General features: G+C 34.1%; 2 protein-coding genes across 2 annotated transcripts; both read right to left on the reverse strand.

Annotated features, from left to right (window-relative positions):
• Positions 1-1179: 1179 nt before the first annotated feature.
• On the reverse strand, positions 1180-3191 carry LOC107428453 (cytochrome P450 71B34). Its single transcript, XM_016038980.4, has 2 exons — positions 2128-3191; positions 1180-1985 (listed from the first exon to the last, which is right to left on the reverse strand). Exons 1-2 carry the CDS (start codon positions 3019-3021, stop codon positions 1371-1373), a joined length of 1509 nt encoding a protein of 502 aa, XP_015894466.2. The 5' UTR covers positions 3022-3191; the 3' UTR covers positions 1180-1370.
• Positions 3192-9826: 6635 nt separating this feature from the next.
• LOC107428438 (cytochrome P450 71B37-like) lies at positions 9827-12720 on the reverse strand. Its single transcript, XM_060813675.1, has 2 exons — positions 11160-12720; positions 9827-10577 (listed from the first exon to the last, which is right to left on the reverse strand). Exons 1-2 carry the CDS (start codon positions 12066-12068, stop codon positions 9963-9965), a joined length of 1524 nt encoding a protein of 507 aa, XP_060669658.1. The 5' UTR covers positions 12069-12720; the 3' UTR covers positions 9827-9962.
• Between the last annotated feature and the right edge of the window lie 7675 nt (positions 12721-20395).

Below are 20395 nucleotides of genomic sequence, written 5' to 3' on the forward strand. Positions count from 1 at the left end.
GGCTCGTGTTTTTATTAGCTTATGCAGGGTAAAGTGCACCCAAACATCGTATAGCATTAAAGATTACGGTCACACCTTGTAATAGGTTCCAAACAAACCCTTAATGTAAAAGAATAAATCATAATTAGGATCTGTTGGGAAATGGATTTTAGAAATCACTTTTCATTTAAGAAGTGATTTATCAAGAAACACCAATTAAATGATCTAGGTTGAACATATCTATAACAATTATTTTCTTGATGTGTGCTAAACATTTTAATATTATTTAGCTAAAATCTATTGAACATTTAAACAAGACTTAGTAATATAAAACTATATATTATGTTTTCAATAAAAAATGGTATTCTTGAATTTTTTTAAAAAATATATATATATACACATACAGTAGGGGGTAGGGGGATAGAAAAAAAAAATGGTTGTGTAAAAAGAAAGGCCGCCATTTACTGTCCATGTAGCAATGATTTAGGTTGGAAAAAATTTAGGAGTGGATTGGCGAATTAATTAATTAATTATCACATAAATTATGGAAAGTGGGGCATATACCAATGATTCTTCAAATTTTATCTTTTGCAATGCAATAAATGTTTAATCTAGCAGTAATATTAGAGCATCTCCAATTATTCTCTGTTCATTTAAAAATTATTTGCCATATCACATAAATAGATAAGATTTTTAAAAAATCTTCTTCAATGGTTCTATACATTAGTTTTATAAAGCTGATGTAGCAACAAAAAAAATAAAAACTGTAAAGGATACTGTCTACTTCTGGAAGTTCTGTTAGACATGCTGAGTCAATATTTTATTTATTTTTATTGATTTTTGTTAAAAGAAAAAAAAACTATTATGTGAGTTTTTAATTTTTTTAATTAGTTATAATTTTAAAATAAAAAATTGTACATTAGCATTTTAGAACATTTTAAACAGAACTCATTAAAGAGAAATTATCTAAAATATTATATAATTAAATAAAAAAAAACCATATAAACATGAACACTTTCTAAAATCAATGCCATATATTCCAATATGCCATATATTCCAATAGAAATAATTATAACGATTTGATAAACAAAGGAGATTACCTTTACAGCCGGGAGTTGCATATCTATAATATATTTATATTTTATTAATAATTAGTTCACATTCTCTAATGTTCGCAGTTAAAATTTGTTCAATTAAATATTTGATGGAGAGAGTGCAATCAATTATTAATTTCGAGGAAATTATTAATACAAAGATTTATAGACGCCACACAAACTTTATGTTGGAAACTTACCAATTATGTTCAATATTCAAACGACCACAAGGACTATAAGTAATATTTTAATTATTACAACAGTAATTAGCTTATATTATAATTTATTATATTCTAATTATAAAACTTTGACAGGGACAAGTTGAAGATCACTTTTCTTTGAGGTTGTAAGAGAGAGACCAGCTTTCTCTTCCATGTTTATGTCTTCCTCTTTTATTCCATCGGGCAATCTCCAATCAAACCGGCATAGCAGATTTGCTAGTCCAAGCTCCATAGTAGTTGTTGCCATATACATCCCCGGACAAATCCTTCGACCAGATCCAAATGGCAAGAACTCAAAGTCTTGCCCTCTGTAATCAATGGAATCATCAGCAAACCTTTCCGGAACGAATTCATCTGGATTTTCCCAGTATTCAGGGTCTCGTCCAATTCCCCAGACGTTAACTTGGACTTGCACTTTTGGGAAAATATCGTAACCATTGATCTTGAAGTAGGACATGGTTTCTCTTGGAAGTAGCAAAGGAGCTGGTGGATGCAATCTTAAAGTTTCTTTTACTATCATTTTGAGATATTGAAGTTGGTCAATGTCACTTTCACTGACTTTTCCTTTATCACCAATCGCATTTCTAACTTCGTCTTGTGCCTTCTTCATTAATTCTGGTTTCTTAGCCAGCTCTGCCATTGCCCATATCATGGTTGTTGCACTAGTTTCTACTCCAGCTAAAAACACATCCTGTTTCATAATTACATGTAATTAGACCCTGCATGCTCAACATATATAAACTAGGAATTCAGAATTATTAAAAATATATAAAATAATAAAAAGCATTACAGATAGGAAGAATTATATATATCGATATATATACATATATTACCAGGAGGACTGCTTTGATATTGACTTCAGAGAGCATAGCGGTGCCAAATCCAGATTGCTCTTTAACTGTCTTCAGAAGCACATCAATAATGTCATCTTGGTCTTGTTTTTTTCTCTCAGAACTTTGATGATCATCAATAACCTGTTGAAAAAAATTATCCAACTCTTTGAACACACCTTCAAGCCTTTGATGCAAACCCGTGATTCTATCTATAATCCATCCCACATATGGAACACACTCAGAAGCGAAATAGCTTCCCAAAACAGCCTCACTTTCCTGGATAACTTCATGAAATCTATGGTTATCAAAATTACTCCCTCTGAAACTTTTCCCAAAAGCAAGTTTTAAAATTATACTAGCAGTCAAAGCATAGAGCTTCTCGGTAAGATTAACAGGAGTAGAAGAGATTGAAGACTCCGATATGAAATCCATCAAAGATTCAACTTCTTCTTCCCTAATAGAACGATATGACTGAACCCTTTTCGTGCTGAACAGCTCAAGAACACAGATTTTCCTCATTTGTCTCCAGTAATCTCCATAAGGAGCGAAAGAAATGTCCTGAAAATTATACGTAAGTCGTCGAGGTCCGGCTGATGAGGGTCTACTGCAACAGTTTAGATCATGAACTTTCAAGGCTGTCTTTGCAGCCTCCGCGGACGATAATATCACGGTAGGAATACCAGCAAGATGAAGAAGCATGACAGGGCCATATTTTTTAGAAAGCTTGAACAAAGATTGGTGGGATAGCTCACCAAGTTGGTGCAAATTGCCTATAATCGGAAGCTTTGGTGGGCTTGGTGGAAGATTCTTAGCGTTTTTTCTTTTCTTTTTCATGAAAAGTAGTAGGGAAAGAACTAGAAGAAGATGAAGCAAGAAAAGGGTATGGAACTCCATTAGAGCTTAAGCTAAGGTACTTCTATCAATGGGAGTCCAACTTAGCCAGTTTGCTGGTCAGCAACTTGTGCTCGTCGTTTGTTGGTTATGGGAGATCTGGGGAAGAAATGGAGTTGGAGTCGGCGAAGAAGAAGAGCCTGTGTAGAAATTTTGGGAATGAATGTGTGTGACATCAAGATGAGTGGAAAAGTAATAAAGCAAGTCGGTGTGGATGGATAAGACAGGTGGCTTGTCTAGAATGAAAGAAGTACTGTTTGAATTGACAGAAAGAAATTCAAAAAATAAAATAAAAACCGGGAGTTTATCTGATTGAAAGTAACTGGTCTTAACATGATCTATCCGTGACTTATTCGATCAGGTCAGATACCGGTTCAAAGTTGGATTGATTTGGATCGATTTGGACGGATTAATAACGATGGGTTTTTTGAACACCTTAACAGGTGGATGTGTATGAGTAAATTTTCCTTTTTTCCTAGTCCGTAATTATGAAAGTTACCAAGAGTCCGTTTAGTCTGCAAAACAGGACAAAACTATTATTTCAGACTGCATTGGATAAAATGGAACGGGACAAAAACTAATTAATAGGTTCGGACTATTTTTTTTATAATAATTAATAAAATAATTAATTATAGTTTATCATATATAATATATTAATTTTTAATTAAGCTAAATAATTTAAATTAGATAAGTCTTTATCTAATAATTTGTCCAAAACATCTTAATATAGGTACATTAAAGACGAACACGACCGATCTGATCCAAACCTGAAACAACTATAACTTATAAAGTTAGAAACCGATTGCTCATAATTGCCTTGATCAAGTTGGATTTCCTAAGGCACTACCTCAACCCTATCCTATTGTCATTCTTAATTATGATTTTAATGTAAAAGAATAAATCACAATTAAGATGATTTTGGATAATAATCATAGATATCATGGCTCATTTGGAAAACACTAATTAAATTATTTGGATGGAGCATTTATAATATTATTCGTTAAATGTATACTGAATATTTTAATATTTTTTAATTAAAATTTATTAACGGTGTAAAAAAAAATTGAGAGTTCAAGATGTAAATTAGCAAAAAAAAAAAAAAAAAAAATCTTAAAATGCAAAATACCAATTCCAATAATATTCAGGTGTAACAATACCAACTTTCCTAATAATAATAATTGTTTAAATTTTATATTTTGCAATATAATTGATAATTGTTTAATCTAGCAGTAATATTACGTTCACCAAACATAATGATTTGACAACTGAAGTGATTACGTTTTATTAGATTTTCGTATAAATAATATAATATCTATTTGTCATTACTTTATTAATAATTAATTTGGCCAATTAATTTGATGGAGATAGTGGGATCGATTATTAATTTGGAGACACACAAATCTTAATTAAGTCATGAACATATCCATCATTCACACAATTTGTTCTCTCTTCAAAAAGTCATGAACACGTTTTAAATAATTTTTCAGAAGAAAGACAAGATCGAAGTAAAGAGCATGCTTTTATTGGACAAAGAAGTCATGGAGTAGGTGGAGCACATGGTGGCAGATTTAGTTCACGTGGAAGAGGTTTTGGTCCAGCAACTTACTCTATCCAACGTCATGGAATTACTCATTGCACGGCCGTGGAAGCTTTTCTTCACGCAACACAACTAGCATGCCATCTTTAAATGCTGTTCAAAACCCAAAATCTTCTCAAAGGGAAGCCATTATATGCCAAATATGTGACAGACCTTACCATACTGCCCCAAACTGTTGGAATATATATGACCCAATTGATGAAGCTGATGGGATTAATGAAGCCAATACTGCCTATAGACCTCAAGAAGAACCCGTGTTCTTTGCAGACTCAGGAGCCACATCCCACATGACTAATGATACAGGTACATTATCTAACTCGAAACCGTATAAGGGGACAGATGTCATATATGTGAGTAATGGAAAAGCTTTATCAATCTCTCACATTGGACATACTACCAGTAAAACCGGTCAGAAAAATATTTATCTAAAAAGTGTTTTGGTTGTTCCGAGCTTGAGAAAGAATGTCCTTTCAATTAGTAAATTAACTGATGATAATGCCTATAGTGTAGAATTTACATCCTCTGGTTTTTTGATTAAGGACCTCAACAACCAAGTAATAGCCAAGGGGCATAGACAAGGTGGACCATATGCTTTGGATGATGCTGAATAGGCGTTGGCAGCAATAAAAGATGGAAGTGTTTCATCTGAAATATGGCATCAAAGATTGGGTCATCCAAATCATCGGTTCTTATAGATTTTGGACAAAAATAACAATATTTATGTTTTTAGTTGGATAAACAATTTTTCTGTATGTAAAAGCTGTCAATTAGGAAAACAGTGTAAACTTGCTTTTGATGATTCAAATAATATTTCTTCTGCTCCATTGAATAAGACACATTGTGATTTGTGGGGTCCTGCTCTCATTCCTTCTAATCAAGGTTTTCTATACTATGTTATCTTTGTAGATGATTACAGCAAATTCACTTGGCTATACCCCTTGAAAAAGAAATCATATTTTTATGAGACCTTCATAAAATTTCAAAAATTAATTGAAAATCAGTTTGATAAAAAAATCAAAAATTTTCAAAGTGATGGTGGTGGTGAATTTCAGTCCAAGATGTTCATATCTCAACTAGAATATTGTAGTATTCTCCATCAAATTTTATGTCCAGGAACACCGCAGCAAAATGGTATTGCTGAAAGAAAGCATCACCATTTTGTTGAAACAGGTCTAGCTATGATGTTTCATGCAGAGATTCCTCAAAAATATTGGGCAGATATTTTCCTAACTACTACCTATTTGCTAAATAGATTACCCTCTTCATCTTTAAATGTGGACATCACATATAAAAAATTATATGGTACTATGCCACATTATATGGATCTTAGAGTCTTGGGCTGCAGATGTTATCCATACCTTCGAAAACCAGGAAACAATAAATTTATGAAGAAAACCTATCCATGTGTTTTTATTGGATACAGTTCATCTCACAAGGGGTATCGCTGTTTGAAGCCAAAAACAAATCGTGTATTTATTCCAAGGCATGCTGTGTTTGATGAGACTTTATTTCCCTTCAAGTCTAACTCTTTTTCTATTTCACAGGAACCCTTAAAACTTACTACTTTTTCTAATGCCGATGCATGGTATGACACACCCAAGAAAATTGGCTCTTCCATCACCCCAAGAACAGTACCCTGTAACAGCTCCTTAACCGCCAGCTGTTGTGAAGAGGTAGTATCATCACATGTTTCACAAAACAGCTCCTTTTTCACCAAAACAGCTCATTACCCATTGGTTCTTATGAAGAAACGGTTTCCTCTCATGTTTCACCAGAGGAGTCATCACCTAACCGAACAACTCCACTGCACCGGGCCCCACATCACTTGCAAATTTCAAATGAATTCTTACATAACCCACCTACTTCATCTCAATCTATTCCCACACAACAGCCGATCCTACCTAGCCATGACATCTCTCATACACCAACTCCTCTCTCACATGCCACATCACCACAATATCCTCTAGCCATAACAGTATCTTCCAATCCTACTCAAGACCTCTCTTTCCAATTATTTGTAGATCTGGATTTCCCACCATTGCCATCTCCGTCACGGTTACCATCTCCTTCTCACCCATCCAACTCATCTCATCATCCAATGCTCACACGGCATCAACTTAAACAGAATCCACACCGTATCACTGAGCTCCATCCAAACAATAACACAAACACCAGTCTTCTAACCGAAACCAATGTTATTTCCATTCCCAAAACTGTTCAAACCGCACTCAAATTCCCTGAATGGCAGAATGCCATGCGAGAAGAACTGTCTGCACTTCATCATAATTCTACTTGGGTGTTAGTACCACGACCAGCTGATGTTAATGTGGTAGGATCTAAGTGGGTGTATTGTGTGAAATATAAAGAAGATGGCTCTTTGGATCGTTACAAAGCACGTCTCGTGGTAAAAGGCTACACATAGATTGAAAGCTTGGATTATGAAGAAACTTTCAGCCTGGTAGTACAACCAATGTCTATTTGATTAATTCTTTTTATTGTCGTTTCTTCTGGTTGGATAATTAAGCAACTTGATGTAAAACATGCCTTCTTACATGGACATCTTAAAAAGACAGTTTCATGGAGCAACCTCCTGGGTTTGTTGATGCCACCTATCCAGATTATGTGTGTCTTTTACAGAAGTCTCTTTATGGCCTCAAACAAGCTCCTAGAGCTTGGTTTGACCATTTGTCTCAAAGCTTGCTCATTTTGGGTTTCAAGTGCAGCAGAGCCGATCCTTCTTTATTTTTCTTTAGAAATAATACTGACATCATTCTTCTTTTCATATATGTCGATGATGTAATCTTGGTAGGTTCCAATGCTTCTTTGCTTGTTGAACTAGTTCACTGTTTGAACAAAGACTTTGCTTTAAAGGACCTTGGTTGCCTTCATTATTTTTTGGGAATCGAAGTTCGGGTTTTTCATGGTAGCTTATTTCTATCCTAAACAAAGTATGCTCATGATCTTCTCAAGCGTGCACATCTGTTAGGCACCGCACCTATGGCAACACTTGTGTCTGTTAAACAAACTCCTCATCATAATAATCACCTTCTTGTCAATGAAACAGAGTATAGAAGCTTAGTGGGAGCCCCTCAATACCTCACATTCACACGCCCAGACATTCAGTATGCTGTGAACCAAGTTTGTCAGCACTTTCAAACTCCTACACAGCAGCATCTTCGTGCAGTCTAATGTATATTACGATATGTCTGTGGTACATTAGACTATGGTCTCCGTTTCTTCAAGCAAAGCTCTACTTTTCTTCAAGGCTCCTCTGATGCTGATTGGGCCGGCTGTTCATTAACTAGGCCAAGTACCACAGGTTTCTGTCTTTACTTTGGTGCTAACTTAGTCTCTTGGTCATCCAAAAAGCAGCCGACAGTTGCCCATTCCAGTACCGAAGCCGAATATAGAGCAATGGCTTCTGCTGCAGCTGAGTTGACATGGATATCTCACTTAATGCGAGAAATTGGGATTGCTTATACTCGTCCCATTAAGCTATATTGTGACAATCTCAATGCTCTTCATCTAAATATCAATCCAGTTTTTCATAATAGGACTAAACATATTCAGCTTGACTACCATTTCATTCGAGAAAAAGCTGCCTCTGGTGACCTCAACACACTCTATCTCCCCTCTCCTTGTCAAGTTGCAGATTTGTTTACCAAAGCACTCAGCAAATCTCAATTCATTCTTTTTCGAGAAAAACTAGGAGTTCGACCCCTACCACTTGCCAGTTTGAGGGGGATGATAAGTTAGCTTCTGCTGAAGCTTGTCTTACAGTAGCCATGTCAACAGAGTCCTCACAAGCTCAAATGCAATCGAGGATTACTTCTCCACGTCTCCTACTCCAATGTGATAAGAAGTATCCTCATGATGTACAAACTGGTGAGGGATAGGCATTATCTAGTGTTCAAGCGTTGGTAAAGCTATTATAGTTATCAGATATTCTTCTTGTAACCAACATGTATTCATAGTGTACTGTATAAATAGCATCATGTGAAATATGGTACAGCAAATAAAAAAGCATCTGTAACGTAAGACAGAAAATATTCTTAAATATATTTTTAATCTTTTTTCATCATTTTCATCAATATATTATAGGAAATATATAATTTACGAAAATGCCAAATGTCCCCTAAACTTTAACATGATATAGCCTCAACTAGGTCACCGCGACAGCTAAATCCAGCCAAAATTCGATTGTGATTTTAATGTAAAAGAGTAAATCACAATTAGAATAATTGGAAAATGAATCCTAGAAATCATTTTTTATTTAGGAAGTAATTTATCAAGAAACACCAATTACGTTATTTGGACTTGTCTATATTTTTGTTTAATGTGTATTGAACATTTTAATATTATTCAATTGGAATCACCTGGCATTTAAACAATGTCTAGTAACATAAAATATTAAATATTATATCTTCAATTGAAAAAAAATGGTATTTTAAAATTTTCATAAAACGTAGTAAAGGGAAAAATAGGGTACCCATATACTGTCTCTGAAGCAATGATTTGGGCTGGACAAAATCTTAGATTAAGTTGGCATAAAACTTTGAATTAAATAATTAATTCTCACATAAATTATGGAAAGAGAGGCATAGCAATAATTGTCTAATCGGGCAGTAATATTAGGTTCACTAAACACAGTGATTTGTCACAACTGAAGTAATGATGGAGAAGAAGGCTTAATTGTTGTGCTGAAACGTTGTCGTCAGGCCTAGTAAACGTTTTGTTTTCACTGCAGCTGGGTATCGACGTGGCAAGTGGAATGTTCGGTGCATTTCAATAAATGATTTGTTTCTTTCTTTTAGCTTAGACTTACATAAGCTTGTTTAAGGCTAATATCTGTAATCTTAATGGTTTTGTATCAGTTTCTTGTTGTATAAAAGCCATTTATTCCAGAGAGGAGATGGTTGTTGAATTTGGATCTATTTGTAATACTTGAAGCTTGACTGAAGCTTCGTTTAAAATGGGAATTTCTCTCTTCTCAACTCTCTAAGAGTATCATCAAGAAGTTTGACCGGAATTCTTTTGTTTTTCTCTGTTTCTCACTGCATCAAATAATTACCTAATATTGAATTTCCGTATCTATATATTTATATTTTATTTGTTAATTTATTGAAATTTAATTCACTCTCTATCATCGGTATATAAAATATGACCAATTAATTTGATGGAGACAGTTCAACCAATTATTTATTTCGAGGAAATTATTAATACAAAGGTCTACGGATACATTAACCCATAAGATGGGAAACTACTTACTTTGTTCAATATTCAAATGACCACAATGACTAGAATATTATTTTAATGATTAAGACGAGCAGCTTATAAATACTATGTTCTAATAGAGCTTGACTGGGACAAGTTGGAGATCAGTTTTCTTTGAGATTGTAATAGAAAGACCAGTTTGCTCTTCCATGTTTATATCTTCCTCTTTCATTCCATCAGGCAATTTCCAATCAAACCGGTATAGCAGATTTGCTAGTCCAAGCTCCACCAAAGTTGTAGCCATATATATGCCAGGACAAATCCTACGACCCGATCCAAAGGGCAAGAGCTCAAAGTCTTGCCCTTTGAAATCAATGGAACCATCAGCGAACCTTTCCGGGATGAATTCTTCTGGATTTTCCCAGTACTCGGGGTCTCGTCCTATTCCCCATACGTTAACTTGGACTAACATTTTCGGGAGAATATCGTAGCCATTAATCTTGAAGTGGGACATGGTTTCTCTCGGAACTAGCAAAGGAGCTGGTGGATGCAATCTTAAAATTTCTTTTATTATCATCTTGAGGTACTGAAGTTGGTCAGTGTCACCGTCACTTACTTTTCCTTTATCTCCAATCACACTCCTAACTTCATCTTGTGCCTTCTTCATTACTTTTGGTTTCTTAACCAGCTCCGCCATTGCCCATATCATGGTTATTACACCAGTGTCTACTCCACCTAAAAACACATTCTGTTTCACAAAAAAAATAATCAAAATCATATAAAGATAGAATTCAATATTCTTTTGCTGCATAAGGGTAATATATTATATATATATATATATATACAAAAATATTAATTATTACAGTTTACCATATACAATTATTACATTTTTTGAACTTTGACCTTCTAATTAAAAAACAAAATGGTCCCTTTGCCTCTTAAACTACCTTTTTTTTTTTTTTTTCTTTTTTTGGTCATGTCCAAATATTATAAGATTTTATCAAAAGAATTTGGTAAAATTAGAAATACATACCCATAAGATATGGAATAAAGCAAAATAGAATAGTTTTTCAGTAAAGTTACATTACTTGTTAATGGTTAATTTCATAAAAAATTTATTAGTTGAAAAAAAAAATATATATATATATATAAATTAAAAAAAAGTGACAAAAGAAAATAGTTTAGGTGGAAAATGAGATTTTTTTGTAGTTTAAGTAGAGAGTGAAGTCCAAAATGTATAACACTTCAGAATGATTAAAATGTATTTTGCCTTAAAAAAATAATAATAAGCATCCTACACTAAAGATATGGAGATTTGCATCTAGCTCACCAAGAGGACTGCTTTGATATTGACTTCAGAGAGCATAGCAGCACCAAATCCAGATTGCTCTTTAATTATTTTCAGAAGCACATCAATAAAGTCATCATGATCTTGTTTTTTTCTCTCAGAACTTTTATGATCATCAATGACCTGTTGAAAGAAATGATCCAACTCTTTGAATACTCTTTCAAGCCTTTGATGCAAGCCTGTGAGTCTATCTATAATCCATCCGACATATGGAATACACTCAGAAGCAAGACAGCTTCCCATCATAGCCTCAGTTTCAGTAACAACTTCGTGAAACCTATGATTGTCAAAATCACTTCCTTGGAAAGTTTTTCCAAAAGCAATTTTGAAAATCACACTAGCAGTCAAGGCAAAGAGCTTCTCAGTTAGATTAACAGGAGTTGAAGAAGTAGAAGATTTTGATATGAAATTCATCAAAGATTCAACTTCTTCTTCCCTAATAAAACGATATGATTGAACCCTTCTCACGCTAAACAGCTCCAGAACACAGACTTTCCTCATTTGTCTCCAATATTCTCCATAAGGAGCGAAAGCAACATCTTGAAAATTATAAGTAAGTCTTCGAGGACCGGCCGGTGAAGGTCTGCTGCAACAGTTTAGATCATGAACTTTCAAGACCATTTTCGCAGCCTCCACGGACGATATGATCACGGTTGGAATACCACCAAGATGAAGAAGCATGACAGGGCCATATTTTTTGGAAAGCTTAGACAAAGATTGGTGGGATACCTCACCAAGTTGGTGCAAATTGCCTATAATAGGAAGCTTTGGTGGGCTTGGTGGAAGAATTGTAGTGTTTTTTCTCTGAGGAAGTTTTATTTTCTTTTTCATGAGAAATAGTAGTGAAAGAATTAAAAGAAGAGGAAGCAAAAAAAGGGTATGGAACGCCATTAGAGCTTAATGTCACGGGCCTAACTTTTCCAACACTCCCGTGCGGCACTTAGCACCTCCCTTGCTAAGTAAGCCTTGCTCACAAGCTATGAAAATGCGGAAGCTAAGAGTGAGAGAGTAGGAAGTAGGAGAGTTTGAGAGAATATGGAGAATACTTGTATTGCTAGAATTCTTGATGTGCTTGGATATGCTTGGATATCTTACAAATGAGAGACCAACCCCTTTATATAGAGGGCTTGGCATGTAGGAAAGTTCTAGATATGTACACATGTCACCTATCTAGTTTGGGTTCTAAATTATTCTAGGGTTATGTACAAGATATTTACATGGAGTATTCTAGAGAGATTCCAATCTACATAAGTCTAGGTTGCTCTTGAATCTTCTAGAATCTTCCGGGTTCCTCTTGTATCTTCATGGAGAGTGTAGAGTCTTCCGGTTAAACCTCAAGGGTTTTACTCCTTTTGCGCGGGACGTGACACTCTCCCCCACCTAAACTCGCGACGCCCTCGTCGCGCCTTCTTCCTTGCCCGCCGAATGTGATCTTTGAGTTACCGTTGCGTATCTTCGTGCTCCCCACTTATTTCACCATTCAGCAGGTTCTTATCCTTCACCAAGTATTTGGTGTAATTAGGCACGCCTCTACGATGAACGACTCGATCCGTAGGAGTGACCTCCACATTCTTGTCGGGTGAAGTCGTTGTCACCACGGGTGCCTTTCTTGACTTACCTTCATTTGGGGCTTCCTTGCCCCCTTTTCCTACAATGGGAAGCGACCTCCTATGGGGTTCTATCACCCCCTCATGCACCTTGTGCGGTTGAGACAGTGGTTTGACTAAGGTCCCTCCCTTAGCCTCCACATGTTTCCTCTCGTTGTCTCCACAACTTGAGGCCAATGCACGCAAGCTCCCTTGGTGCAACTCCTTTGGCACATCTTGTACCTTAGGAGGTGTCTTGGCATGGCTTGGGACATCCTCACTAGGCTTTTGGGCAGCAACCAGGTTGAGTTGCTCCTCCTTCTCAACTTGCAGTGCCTACAAAACCTTGGCCTCCCGCTTGCTAGCTTGTTCCGTAGGCACCATGCACGTCATTCCCCCATCCATGATGCATAACTTGTTAGCAAATGGGAGTGGGAAAGCCTTTACTTGGTTGAAGAAGTCCATACCAAGGACAACCTTGTAGTCATCCATGGACACCACCGTTAGGTTCAATTGGCCCTCCCAATCCCCGATGGTGGTTTTCACACCTCTAGCAACTCCTTGGAGTGGCTTCGCATCGGAATTCACCGCCTTTACGGAGCCCCTCTCTTTGGTTGCCTCGATCCCAAGCCTTTGTGCCTCCTCCACCGATAGGAAGTTATGTGAGGCACCCGTGTCCACCAACGCCTTGGTGGGCACTCCATTGAGTTTTGCCTCCACGAACATTAGGCCACCCTTCTTTGTCTCCTTCGGAGCAGCCTTGATAGCATTCAACAGTTGTAAGGAACCTATACTAGCTCCTTCCTCTTGCTTCTCCTCGTATTGGGTAGTCATGGCATTCAAAGCCTTCCTCTTCGGACAATCCCTAACCCAATGCGGTCCATCACATAAGAAACAAGAGTTTTTAGGTTTGGAAGCATCCTTACCTTCCCTAGGTGGCTTCCATTTCGAGCCTTTTGGCTTATGTGCACTTTCTTCCCTTTCATCCTCTTTGGACCTACTAGGTTCTCCCCCACCTTTTCCATGGTTGTCTTTCCATTCCTTTGGCTTTGGAGAGTCTCTTTGGTTGGAGTAGTCGATGAAGCCTTCGGCATACGCAATGGCACTAGCCAAATCTTGTACTCCATGCCTCTTCAACTCCGTCTTGGCCCAAGGTTGTAGTCCATCCATGAAGTAGAAAAGAGAGTCTTTGTCGGATAGGTCCGGGATCTCCAACACCAAGTTGGTGAACTCCTTGATGTATTCCCGGATGTGGCTTCCTTGCTTGAGTCGTCGAAGGTGACTCCTTGCCTCATCTTCGGCATTCTCCGGATAGAATTGCCTTTTGAGATCCTTTTTAAAATCATCAAAAGTATGGAAAGTGCACGTACCTCGCTCAATGTCGCTATGCCTCCTTCTCCACCATAACATTGCTGTGTCGCTAAGGTAGAGAGTGGCAGTCCTAATCTTTGAAGCATCGTCCACAATGCCCATTGCTTCAAAGTATTGCTCCAAGCCCCAAAGGAAATTCTCGAGCTCCCTCGCATTCCTTGCCCCGGAGTAGGACTTGGGCTTTGGCACATCGATACGTGGCCCCTCGCGTATGGTGGTTGTCCCCGACGCCACCGCCCTCCTGCAAAGAGCCCAATCACCCCGCATATCCTCCATTTGGGTGCGAATGGCATCCAATTCTCTCTCCAACATTGCACGAAGGTCTGCTACCTCCCCCATGCATTGGTCGCGTGTTGCACGGAGCTCCCTCCTTAAGGCATCGTCTAGTCCGTTGAGTAACCCCCTCACGGCTTGATTGATGGCAATGTCCTCCGACTCTAGCCCATCTAGGCGACCTTCCAACGCCTCAAACCGTTCTTGTACTCGGGATGCATGCTCCTCCAAGCGCAACTCTACGCCGGTCATTACATCCTTGGACTTGGACTTATGCCTCTGCTTCCCCGCATTGGGGTTGCGTTGCACTTCACGACCTCGCACCTCGGTAGCTCCCTCCACATTGATGGTAACATCCGAGCTAGCCATCTTGCCTACTTCCACGTTACACCAACGATATGCTTGCGCAGCAATTGGCTCTGATACCAACTGTCACGGGCCTAACTTTTCCAACACTCCCGTGCGGCACTTAGCACCTCCCTTGCTAAGTAAGCCTTGCTCACAAGCTATGAAAATGCGGAAGCTAAGAGTGAGAGAGTAGGAAGTAAGAGAGTTTGAGAGAATATGGAGAATACTTGTATTGCTAGAATTCTTGATGTGCTTGGATATGCTTGGATATCTTACAAATGAGAGACCAACCCCTTTATATAGAGGGCTTGGCATGTAGGAAAGTTCTAGATATGTACACATGTCACCTATCTAGTTTGGGTTCTAAATTATTCTAGGGTTATGTACAAGATATTTACATGGAGTATTCTAGAGAGATTTCAATCTACATAAGTCTAGGTTGCTCTTGAATCTTCTAGAATCTTCCGGGTTCCTCTTGTATCTTCATGGAGAGTGTAGAGTCTTCCGGTTAAACCTCAAGGGTTTTACTCCTTTTGCGCGGGACGTGACATTAAGCTAAACTACCTTTATCAATTGGAGTTCAACTTAGTAAGTTTGATCATCTTTTATAGATGCTAGGGAGCAAATACAACTCCCTTTTCTCACAGATGGGTAGGACCCATAAAATACAACTCCGGGAAATAAGGTAGACTTTTTTAGCAAAAGGTGAGGTGTGTCATAAAAAAAATTTTGTCCTGGCCCATAACCATGAAAGATACTAAAGTAAATACGTCTTTCATGGCAAATAAAAACAAAAGCATGCAAGATAATGTTCAACATTCATCCATTTAATACCGCCGTTATTCCACTTGTCCATTTTTCTCAAAATCAAGATCTACAACTTAATTTCTTACCCATTTGTACCTAAAAACTATAAGCCCATTTGGCACCTAAATTAATATGTATTATCTTATATCAACAACGACGAGGGTTTATCCCCAAAAAAAAAAAAAAAAAAAAAAAAAAAAAAAAAAAAAAAAAGAAAAACCATATGTAAATGTGGATTCTAATTCTATCTATCAGGGTATTTGATAAAAAATTTTGACAAATCAACCAAACTCATAAAATTAGTCTAGTACAACGTACTGGCCAAATTCTTGGTCCATAAAGTGGCCCTTTTTTTTTGGTGAATATACATAAAGTGGCCCTTATACATTATATATGAACGCGTGATATATAATGATACATGAACGTGTGACACAGACATAGGAGTTACTTTTTTAGATAGGTAGAGGGGCATGTAGAATTGTCATTTACATCTTCTATATCATTTTTAAACTCTAAGGATACGTTTTGGTTTATGGAATAGATAATGGAATAGAATAAAAATTTTTAAAATTTTAATATTTTTTTATTTGATTGGATTTTTAAAATTTGTCTTATATATTCCTATGGAATTCTAATTCTTTAAAATAAAGCATTGCTATTCCTTTTAAAAAGCTCAGTTGTATTCCCCAAAATAAAAGAATATAAAACACACTACTTTACTTTTTTTTTTTTTTTAAACTTTGTTATTTTTTTAGTTTCATATTAACTCTTTTGCATTTTTTCTACCAAACTAAATAATAGGAATAGATATTCTATTCTACATTTTTTATTCCTAGGAATTATTAATCTTTAATTTTTAGAAATAATTATTTTTTTAACCAAACATAAACCTAAACATGTTTGTAAGGTTCCAATTTTTCTATTCTTCTGAATATATATATATATATATAACCATCTTGAACTATCAAATTCCAACCTATAAATACACGGAAAAAGAGTAGTTTTCAAATAGTTTTTAGTTAGTATTATTTTTATTTTTTATTTATTGTTGTCATGGTACGTACTCATTGGTTGAGATATAAATGTAGGAATTGTTGGACATTTTGTGTGCTGTTGCTTCAAATCCAAGACAGCAAGTTTATGCTAACTCATGAATTAGTAAAGAATTTGAATACTAAAAAGGTTAGGTTTAAATCTTGTTATCATTTGGATTGAAGGTTTAGGTTCTGAAACTATAAAAATATGTATAGATGGTCCAATTAGTGCAGGTAGATCCCGTACCATTCAAGATTGTGGACATCGCTAATATCTATTTTTTAAACCATTTAAAAGGGAAAAAAAAAAAAAAGGGTGTTTGTGTACATGGCTTGAGGAGTTTAAAATATCAAAATTTTGCGCAAAATTTCTATGAAATTTTCATTTTTTAAACAGACCGAAAGAAAATTTAACTTCCAAGTGAAAACAGATATAATTTCCATAATATGTATCAAAATTTTAGATATTTTTCTATAATTTCATGAAGATTTTCATCATAATATCCACATCAAATCCTTCACAATTTGGTAAAAATATATATATATATATATATATAATTTCTTTGAAAATTTCATAAATTTCCATGAAATTTGTATAGATTTTTAAGAAATTTCAATAAATTTCTATAGAAATTTTGGAAATATCTATGTTTTTTGGTTAAATTTTTTATCAGAAATTTTTATGAATATTATTCATGTTTAGTAAAAATTTTTACCAAATTAAAATTATTAATAGTTTATTTTATCTTTTAATTTTCTTCCAATAAGTAGGCAAACCAAAATTAAAAAAAAAATCACATTTAATAAATAATGTCTAAAGTTACATTAAACAAGTCTACCTATCATATTTTTAGGAAAAATTAATATCACAAGTTACAAGTTTATCAATCTATTATTTTTTTTTACAATAATAAATTTAATATTTATATAAATATTATAAAGTAAATAAAAACTATAACATAGATAAAAATTGAAAGATATGTAGGAAATATATTTTTTACAAATTAATATTCAAAATTTCGATATCAATGGTTTATTAATAATTACATGTAAAATTATCAAGAAAATACATTTTTTTTAATAATTACTTCTTACATTTTACTTTTTAAAATGAGAAAAAAAAATACGAACAATTCTTAACCAACCAGAAGTTTTTTATAGTATTGAAATAATATTTATAAAATACTTAAAATAATTGTTATATATATATATATATTAAATAATAAATAATTTTAGTAAATATATATTTGTTTATATTTTTTAATTAATAATAATATATTTTTAACTATTAATATTTATTATAAATCGATTGATTAAGAAAATTATAGTATCCATTTAATGTTTTTATAATTTTAATAATTAATTAAATAAACTAATTTTAAATTTTAATAAAAATTTTTATTTTTAAATAAATTTTCATCAATTTTTATTTTTTTATAAGTTTTTATTAAAATTAATTAATTTTTGATATTTTTATTGATATTTTTGTATTTTAAATTTTAATAGTTATATCAATACTGAAATTTTAAACCTCCCGTTTGATATTCAATTTAGTGTTTCCAATAGAAATAGATGATATGGAAAAACAATTTGGCTTTGAATTCTTGGATGACATATGGGATGACATTATTGCTCATCTAGTTACTTTGGAATTTGCGATAATCATATTTCTTCAAAGCTACCGAAATTTGTCTACGCTTTATTCTTGGAACTCATCATGGTAACTTGACGTACTCCAATAAAATTAATATCAAATTTGTTGTTTCGTATGAATAATATTACACATCCACACAATTAAAAGGTTATAAACGTTATAAATAGATCTCTTCTAGAGCAGTAGATAGTCTTAGTGTTATTGAATGAATTAACAATAAATAATATTAAAATTATTAAAATATTTATCAAATTTATTTATTAAATAATATAATAATATTTAATTAATTTATCTTTTAACTCATTTATCCGTTTAAAAAGTTCACAATTAAATTACACAATATATCAAAAATTTTGAAAGAAATTGATTGAGTTTTCCAATGATTAGTTTCAAGCTTTTGGCAAGGACGTGGGGGCTTATATACTAAATTATTGCAAGGGAGCAACATCACCCAAGAATGACAATCAATAACCACCCATGTTTGTGATATTCTTAATGCATAAATACGCATGAAAATTACCTTCCAACCTATTATTGGCTTCGGAAGTCATTCTATGAATCCAATTCAATCGCTCTAGCATGTGTTAGGCGTATGGCCACTGGACGTCAAATCAAACTGTTGAGAAAGGATCAATCGTAACCCTTAACCCTAAGAACAAAATTATTTGTATTATAAATTATAATTAATATCTAGTTTCACATGACATTAAAAACGTAAAATACATATAATGAATAATGCCATATTGGGTTAAGAACCATTTTTCTTACTCTGTGGGCTATTGTTTGAACAGAACTAAATCCTGTGTCTATTGACAGTTTGTCAATAGGCACATAGCCATATAAGAATTTGAATTGTCGTGAAGCCAAATTTCGCTTTCTACTTTGGGATATGGGAGTTATCTTTTTACAATTATAAGTTTAGTCATCGACTTTATTACCGTCCAATATCATTGTATTTGTTTAGTCAATTACGTGAGGTTTCTCCCAAATAATTTCTCTGTTTTAGTTCATTTTTTATAATGACTACGATCTGGTTTGTTTTCTTTCAGTTAAATTCTCCTTGAGTAAAATAAAAGCTTATAGATGATCCTTAATTAGCAAATTGATATTTCAACATTTATGTCAACCAATAAAAGAAAATGGTTATATATTTATAGGAAATATATAATTTATCAAAATGCCCAAAGTTCCATTATGATTTTAGTATAAAAGAGTAAATCAAAATTAGGATGGTTTGGAAATGAGTAATAGATATCACTTTTGCTTCAGAAAGTGATTAATAAAAAACATCAATTTGATGATGTGGATTAAATATATATCTATTATTATTGTTCACTTAATGTGTATTGAACAATTTAATATTATTTAATTAAAATTTACGAAGCATTTTAAACAATGGTTATAATATAAAACTTAAATATTACGTCTTCGATTAAAAATAATTCTTTTAAAAATTCGGCCTAATAATTTGGGCTGGACAAAACTTTAGGATCAGATTGGCATAAAAGTTTGAATTGATTTATTAATTCTCACATAAATAATGCAAAGAGGAGCATACCAATAATTGTTTAAATTTTATTTTTTGCAATACAATAATTGTTTAATCTAGCAGTAAATATATAGATATATATATATATATATATTTTATACAAGTAATATTTTGGTCATTTGATAAAAGTAATATTAGGTTCATTACCTTTATTGGATTTCCGTATCCATAATAAATTATTTTATTAAAATTTATTAATAATTAATTCACTCTTTATTGATCACTTGAGGTTTGGTATATATCACGACCACTTGTTTTGAAGTTCGTCAGTTGCCTCCCTTGCCTTTATTTGTTTTCTGTTAATTCTAACGGAGATGGGTTGAACGAAGTCAAAGTATAGAGTTGAACTTCATTTAACGGAATAAAAGTTTAAAAAAATTAAATGGCCTTGTTTCGTGCAATATTTTAGTGCACGGGAGTCATGACTTCTTTCTTATGAAACACCCTTTTCCATCAATTTTCCTTTTACATTTAAGAGAAAAGGTTAATTTTCTCTTACCCAAATCGGCCATTTCCTGAAGAAAATTCAGGCTCCTTTTAATGCCTTCATTCTTTATTGAAGTAGAGTTCATAATATATATATATATATATTTTTT

Source organism: Ziziphus jujuba, chromosome 12 (assembly GCF_031755915.1).
Source record: "Ziziphus jujuba cultivar Dongzao chromosome 12, ASM3175591v1".
NCBI lineage: Eukaryota > Viridiplantae > Streptophyta > Magnoliopsida > Rosales > Rhamnaceae > Ziziphus > Ziziphus jujuba.